This window comes from Drosophila erecta, unplaced genomic scaffold (genome assembly GCF_003286155.1).
Source record: "Drosophila erecta strain 14021-0224.00,06,07 unplaced genomic scaffold, DereRS2 tig00000021-arrow-pilon, whole genome shotgun sequence".
NCBI classification, from domain to species: Eukaryota; Metazoa; Arthropoda; class Insecta; order Diptera; family Drosophilidae; genus Drosophila; species Drosophila erecta.
The window spans coordinates 23,111,499-23,119,498 of NW_020825198.1; the positions used below are offsets into that span (position 1 = coordinate 23,111,499).

An 8,000-nucleotide genomic window follows, 5' to 3' on the forward strand; every position below is an offset into this window, starting at 1 on the left:
CCAATTGCGTTTCTCTACTTTGTCATACCCAATCCATTAGTTCCCTTTCCCGCCGGTCGGTAGCATCCGACCGGTCATCCGAACTTGCCTGGTAGGAGCCCCTAGGAGCCCTTGGTGGTAGATCCATCTCTCCGGCTGCTTCATCCATTGTGGCGCCAATGTGGTCTGTCCGGCGTCCTACCTCCTCTGGTTGGTTTTCGAAGTTTTCGAGACTCTCTTGATTAAGTGCTTCATATAGTAGGGGGCTGTCTCTCGCGCTTGCACTTCGAGGTGCACGGCTCTCTTCTTGCGTGCGTGATCGGAGTCTCTCCCGATGGATGGTTGGGATAACACTTTCTTTTTTGTCCCCTTAATTTATGTAGTGGGTTTTCTTTATTTCGGAATTTTTTTAGATGTTATGCCAGGTATGCAGCTAAATATCTAACACGATCAACAATTAACGTGGCTTGTTATAATAAGATAGAAAAGTGAGGGTGTTGTTACGCGAACAATAAGTCTCTCTTCAGCCAAAAACTCGTCTGGTATTTAAGCCCAAAAAAAAACAAATTATTAGCCGGAGATGTTGATTGTTGCCCTGATATGGTTATCCGGCCGACATGCCTCCATTGCTTGGGGAGCTTTTACTAGGGTCCATACGGGAACTGGCCCGCCTAAGACAGTGTATGTCCAAAAACACCCTCCCGCCGGTCGTTGGAAAATCAGTCTGTTCGACCGACACATTCGGACCAATATGTTCGAAATCCACAACAGTTTTCCTATTTCCGCGGACTTGAGCCTCGCAAACGACCTGGCTCCTTGGCCTAGTACGTCGGCAACGTTGGCCAAAGACGTAACAAAAACGTAATACACATAAAAAACAATACACAAAGTAAAGATTGCATTGGGTATGCTGTACGTCTAGGATCTCGTCTTTGTGGTTGATTACGTCCACGGTGTTTATCACATTGGCTGTAATGTCGGAGGCATTGGACTCCGTGCCGCCCATCTTGAAACTTCTTGTATATTGCTTTGAATTGTCGGTCTTCCTTCGCAAGGCGCCCTCATGACTTTCGGTCTGTTGGTTTGAAAAAGTGGATCTGCCTTTACGAGGTGTCATCGGTCCCATGGCCAAGTGTTCCCTTTAAGGAGTTATATTTCCATATTTCCCCCTATTTTGGGAGTCAATGCCCTACTGCTGAACTGTGCCCGTTACTGGAGTAGAATTTCCATGTGAACGATTGCGGCCGCTGGACTGGTCATCGGACACTCGTTTATTGCCGAACTTCATTTTCTTTGTTGTATTCCGTCTGACTCAAGGAGATAGTTGTACCATTTCCCCTGCCATAATACCATATATAATATAAAAGCTTACAACATTATTCCAGCCCATAAATTGGGCTTCAGAGAAAAACATGGAACTGTCGAGCAACTTAACAGAATAACATCAGAATCGCACAGCCTTCGAGCATAGAGAATATTGCAGCGCGAGATTCTTCGATATATCTCAAGCATTCGACAGTGATGGCTCTAAGGTCTCATGCATCAAATTAAAGCACAGTTGCCTGGGTACACTCAGAAACTCCTTGAGTCGTACCTCTATCCGACACCTACACTATCGAAGCTGGAGTTCTAAAAGGCAGCGCACCAGAGCCAACTCTTTTCGTCCTTTACACGGCGGATATTCCCACGAGTGACCGACTAACACCATCCACCTTCAACAACAGTCAATAAAATAACGTATATCGGCATCCACCTCGATAGAGGTCTAACATGGCGTAGACATATTGAATGCAAGAAACACTAAATATTCATAGGGATCTGTCTCTATCTCGGAAGAAGTTTTACCAATTTTCTAAACCGTTTTCCAAGGGCGTGGTGCCAGATAACGACTTCCAAAGGTCATTAATGTTTTAAACGGCATCCGATAATCATCCCGTATGACTGTACGCTCTCGTACATGAATGTAATGTTTGTCATGAAATTGGATAAAAAAAACAAGATAGAATGTTAAGTCGAGTTCCCCGGCTACCATATATCCGTTACTCAGATAGTGGAAGTGCAAAAGAGAAATTTAAAAATTTTCTGCATTATCGGTAGAAATTGGAAAAAAAATACTTAAATGAAAAAAAAAAATTAAAATTTTTTTAATAGTGTGGGCGTAAGAGTTTTGTGCGGTTTGTTGGCGTTAGAGATATGTACAAGATATATAAAAAATTGAAAAAATATCACATTTTTCAAAAGTGTGGGCGTGACAGAGTTTGAAAACATTTGGAAGCGTTTATGTCTCTGGAAGCTGCATGCCTAATCTCAACATTCTAGCTTTTATAGTTCTTGAGATCGAGGCGTTCAGACGGACAGATAGACATGGCCACATCGACTTGGCTATTGATCCCGAGCAGGAATATATATAGTCTATATGGTCGGAAACGTTTCCTTCTACCTATTACATACTTTTCAACGAATCTATTATACCCTTTTACTCTACGAGTAACGGGAATATATAATTCGGTGAAGACAGCAATCAAGTCCAGCAAGGTCTACTTAATCCATTAGAAAATTCGGCAAATTAACACGTTCAAAGAAATGTATTATGATGGCCCATTTATTTAATTACTTTTGGGTCTGCTGTTTCGCGTGGTTTGTGTTGTCCTCGACACAACATGTGTTGGCCCTGCCATCTCGGTGTCTCACACTTTCCATTAAAGAGTCTAGGACTAATGCACGCCATAGGTATAGCTCTCTAACACAGCTGAAAAAAGAAAAATAGGCAAGAATTGTTGTCACAACTAAAATGCTCTCTATCATCTCTACATTGAATGACGGGCAAAATAGACTGTATTTCCAGAAGCTAATGGTAACCACTGCGAAGTAGTCATTTGATCGGCGTTGTGAATTTTTCTACTTGGTCCGTTGGAAAATGTTATGTTGTAAAAATACCTACCATACCGCACGATTGTTTGAACCCAGGGTAAAATATTTTTTGTGATATAAATGGAATGCATCTTTTGTATATTGAAGGTCACTTTTTACTAAGTTAAGATGTGTCTAACTATGTATATCTGGCTACCCGAGCTTAAAACTTTTAAGCGCTGAATCATATTTTTCTTGCCAAAGGGCTTGTGGTATTCAGAATTCTAGATGTCCTTTCGTAATCAATAGGTAATAGGTAATAAATCGTAATTTTAAAAAATAATAATGATTATTAAAAACGTAGTTAAAATATTTGAATAATTTTATCAGGGTCTTGGGAAAAGAAAGGGGTTCTTTTTAACTGAGCTAGTTACTTGAGTGTACCTCATCGATTCACACTGTGAACGGCACTCCACGTAGTCACGATGACCAACGACAATGTACCGATTAAGGACACTATTTTATAGATATAAACATACAGAAGTCAAATCACAACCTATAAAACTTCAAAAGGTAATTTTGTGTCCTTTTAAACAGCATACGACGATTTTTGAAGTAAAAACAAGAAAGAATGCTATGGTCTAGTTCCCCGACAATCAGATACCCGTTACTAAGCTAGTGGAAGTGCGAACGAGATATTTCCACATTTTCTGGAATATCGGTAGATATTAAGGAAAATAAATAATAAAATGAAAAAAAATTTTAAACTTTCCAAAAGTTAGGGCATGACACTTTAAGGCGGTTTATGGGCGTAGGATTGGGCGTGGCAAAACGTTTTTTCGCAAATCGATAGAAATTAAGAAGAGTAATCAAATATGAAAACAATTTTTTAAAATTTGGGGCGTGGAGTTTTGGTCGGTTTGTGGGCGTTATAGTGGGCGTGGCAACATTTGGAAACAAACTGGCGCTGCGTCTATGTCTGTGGAAGCTGCATTCTTAATCTCAAAATTCTAGCTTTAATAGTTCCTGAGATCAAGGCGTTCATAAGGAGAGACAAACATGGCCAGTTTGACTTGGGGTATTGATCATGATCAAGTATTTATGTATATAATTTTAATGGTCGGATATGTAACATACTTTTTAACGAATCTAGTATGCCCTTTTACTCTTTTAAAACCCCTTTACCCTTTTAAAAAGGTACACAAAATGTTAAAAGAATCTAAGCTTTTAAAATCCACTATGTTTATTTATAATTTGAAGTGATTTCAAACAACATTTTATTTTTTTAAATTACAGCTGCTGGAGAAATGTAATTTATTCTTCAAAGTTGGGGGCAGCACTCTTAGTTTTGGAATAATCCCTCACAGGCGAGTAAAACTGAAACGAAAAAATCATTAACATATTATTTTATGTTTTTTTCAAAAACACACAAATTATAATATTAAATCTATCCGTCATCCAACCCTTAAGAGAAGATTTAATTAATTTTCCATTGTAGAAAAATATAATTAATCGAGCTTACTGTCACTATCAACGATCATATGATACGTCAGCCGCATTCTGTTTTACATAACTAACAAACACAATTGTGTACCTAGCAATAGAAATTTCAAATGCAAATTCAAAACAAGAAAGAACGCTATAGTCGAGTTCCCCGCTAGTGAAGGTCCTAACAGGAAATTTTAATGTCATTGGAAAAATCAATAATAAAATAAAAAATTTGTTTAAAACAGTGTTAACATTTTTTTCTTGCAAATCGGTAGAAAATTACAAGACTAATAAAAAAAAATTTTTTTAATTTTTGCAAAGTGTGGGCGTGACAGTTTTGGGCGGTTTGTGGTCGTTGGGGTTGGCGTGGCAAAAAGATTTTTGGCTAATCTATAAAAATTAACAATATATATAAAGAAAAATTTTAAAATATCAAAATATATTTCAAGTTATATTCGGCACCGTTTGGATATTTGCGCTGCGTCTATGTCTCTGGAACCTGCATGTTTAATCTCCGCTTTCTAGCTTTTATAGTTCCTGATAACTCGTCGTTCATACGGACGGACATGGCCAGATTGATCAAGGATATACTTTATATGGTCGTAAACGCTTCTTTCTACCTCTTACATATTTTCAACTAATCTAGTTTACCCTTAAACATTTTTTAAGTGAAAAATAGAGTTTTGAAGGTTTGTGGGCGATAGTGAAAACAAACTCTGCCACTTAAATTAGTTTCAACTTTCTAGCTTTCATAGTTCTCTGAATTTTAAAGCGCATACGGACGTGCAGGTGACGGACTTGGTTAAATCCCTACGCCAAGTTATCCTGATTAATGAAATGTATACTTTTTAAGTTCAGAAAGTACTTTAACGAATCTACTATTCTAGTATCGAGAATTAAAACATTAGAGGGCTCTTATTTGTTTTACATTTGATCACATGACAGTTGTATGTATGTACGGGTATACTAGATTCACTGAAACAGTTAAAAGTTATTGGTATTAATGCTTGATCAATATCTCCAGCTGATTTCATACATTACTTGTGTTCGTTGATACACACAGACTGACTAACAGTCAGGAAGACTTGCCTAAATCGAATCAGATAGTGAACAGCGATATGAAACAAACTCTTTAAAAACAAGGTGATGAAAATGCGAAAATTTTTGAAGCAAATTCATCCCTTTTTTATTTTTATCCGACTGCTAAGCCGACGCTCTCAATCGGCGAGCGCATAATAAAAAACTTTAAATTTGTGACATGCCTAGGTAAAAGGTACGGGGAGAGGGAAATAATAATAAGAGCACGGATACCTTTTCTAAAAGGTACACGCCCTTTTTCGGAGACCCACATGCGATTTGATTTTTGTGAGAAGCAGATGCGTTTTTTATGACAGCCAGTTTCACAAAAGGGATCATTTAAGGTAAATTGTTATAATACATTTTTGTATACATTATACTTTTTTTAACGTTAATTAAGCATGTAATCTCATTTTCCAGCTAGGCCAAACGCCGTAGGCCAACGAGTCTCAGAAAACTTTGAAATTTTATATTAATGAAAAGAGGTTATGAGAAAGCACTATAAAAACGATGAAAAAGGGATTGAATTTCACTCTATTCACAAATAAGTGATAATTCATTGATAAAAATTTAGTAATTTTGCCGGTAAAATGCACATAAACAGTGGTGATTAATAGCGATGATTTAGCTCTGTTTTATCGGTGTTTATGTTATGGTTTTCTTAGCGATGATTTCCTAGGTCATGCCAATGTTAAAATCACCATTAGTTTTCATACAAATTGAGCGGTGATTAAGCGCTCAAGATTTACACTTATCAGTGATACTCCAATTCAAATAACTACCAACCTTTTTGCACATATTTGCAAACCACTTTTTCCAAAGCTTTCGAAGGTATTCTGACTCTCCACAACAATACTTTGGATACTACTTTTTAAGATACTAATTAAAGTCACAACATACAAACATATGTATAACGAAATAAATTCGAATTGATTTAACTATACCAATTTTTTTGTAAAACAAAACGATTGACGGCCATTTCTTGGCCCATAAAAATATGAAAATAGAATTTACAAACAAATTTACAAAAGCTAACCTTGTACTGTTTTTCTTTGTACTCTTGCCATGGCTCGGGATTTGATGTGCGATTCCAAGTCACATCGGGGTTGCGAGTAGCAAGTCGAGCAATATAATAGACAGCTCCAATAGCTCCCGCACCAACGCACACATAAAGTGGAATTAACTGAAAAATTTTGGTTATGCAATAAACCGATATCTTAATTTAATCATAAAACTCACAGCTGGATTTTTTTTAAGACTTTGCAGACCAAGACCTTGCATTTTGTCTGAGTTGTAAATAAAATTTATTTAATATGTTAAGAATAAAGGAATTTCATAAAAATTACCTAACTTTATTCAATCCAATAAAACAGAATGATACTATATATTAGAGATGTACATATGTAAGTCGATGACAACGATGATGCGGTGTCATCGATGTTTTCTAAACATCGGCAAAATGAAAGTTGTGGTCAAACTTAAAAATTAATTTATTCATCCTATACAGATGCCTTTATACTTAAATTAGTTTATAACATTACTGAAAATATATAAATTCTTCTATAATATTATATTATCTATGCGTATTTTCTTCGTATTTAATCCAAACCAAAAATAAAATAATTGTTTCATTTAAAGAAAAATTAGCAAGTAAAAAAAACAGAAGGTATTAAAAACATTTTCGAAAATTGTGGGCATTTCACAACCCAGTGTATGGCATATTGTACAAATTGTAAATAGAATAACAAAATGTTCCAATACCCAAATATTTTTCAAAAGTGTGTGAGGAATAGTTATGTAGTTCCAGAGTTCTCGACGTTCATACGTAATACCAGTAATCAAGATCAATTCCACTAGTAGCGGATATAACAATAACATTCAAGTATTCCAATAGATCGGGACCATCTCTGATAAAATTGATTGCTTAAGCATAGGGCGGCTACTAACAATTCTATTGTTTGCGTACTTTTCTAAGAAATAACTTTTGCAGTTATGGACAAACTTTCGTTGGACTGTAAATAAATAATATTTAGAGTAGCAGGAGTTTTTTTTTGGGAATTTCAGCGCCTTGGCTGATTAATAATATTGCTGTTTATTTTTAGAGCTGTTACGAATCGAATTAACAACAGGACTATAAGAAATTAATTGTTTTAGAATTCTCTCTTTAAAAACCATTTCTAAACAATTGACTTTTGTTAAATAATTGGTTTTCACAATACTAAAAACCACCGACCATATATTGGTTTTGCTATAGACACTGTCGGGTCTTGTAGCCGAATTATCTATGCAGAGAATCTTCTCTCTCTCTCTCTCTTGCGCTCACGCGCCTTCACTTAAGTCGCCTACCAATCGTTTTCGTAACCCATGTATTCGTGCTTCGATAGCTAAATCTCAATCAAACAATCCAATTCGTACGAAATCACTAAATTTAAATCGCCTATTTATTTAGTAAAAAATAGCTAATAATAAAGCTTATTAGCCCACCAGGTATATTTCCGAATACAGCGGAATACTCATGTTAATTATACACAATACAATTGCTTTAGTTTTTAATTTTAGAATACAAAGTCCGACAAAATGTTTGTAGTCGGCAAATTTGCGAAAAT

The 8,000-nt window shown here is 36.1% G+C and overlaps 1 protein-coding gene across 1 annotated transcript; it reads right to left on the reverse strand.

The window, feature by feature from the left end:
- Positions 1-4,062: 4,062 nt before the first annotated feature.
- LOC6544511 (cytochrome c oxidase subunit NDUFA4) lies at positions 4,063-6,848 on the reverse strand. Its single transcript, XM_001973759.3, has 4 exons — positions 6,741-6,848; positions 6,634-6,680; positions 6,431-6,577; positions 4,063-4,206 (listed from the first exon to the last, which is right to left on the reverse strand). Exons 2-4 carry the CDS (start codon positions 6,673-6,675, stop codon positions 4,144-4,146), a joined length of 252 nt encoding a protein of 83 aa, XP_001973795.1. The 5' UTR covers positions 6,676-6,680; positions 6,741-6,848; the 3' UTR covers positions 4,063-4,143.
- Between the last annotated feature and the right edge of the window lie 1,152 nt (positions 6,849-8,000).

Excerpts from the sequence above, each read along its gene's own strand:
- LOC6544511 (XM_001973759.3), bottom strand. The coding sequence starts at position 6,675 with ATGCAAGGTCTTGGTCTGCAAAGTCTTAAAAAAAATCCAGCT. Across the intron at positions 6,578-6,633 it reads GTCTTAAAAAAAATCCAGCT|TTAATTCCACTTTATGTGTG; the intron begins GTGAGTTTTATG and ends AAAATTTTTCAG. Across the intron at positions 4,207-6,430 it reads ACAAAGAAAAACAGTACAAG|TTTTACTCGCCTGTGAGGGA; the intron begins GTTAGCTTTTGT and ends TTTTCGTTTCAG.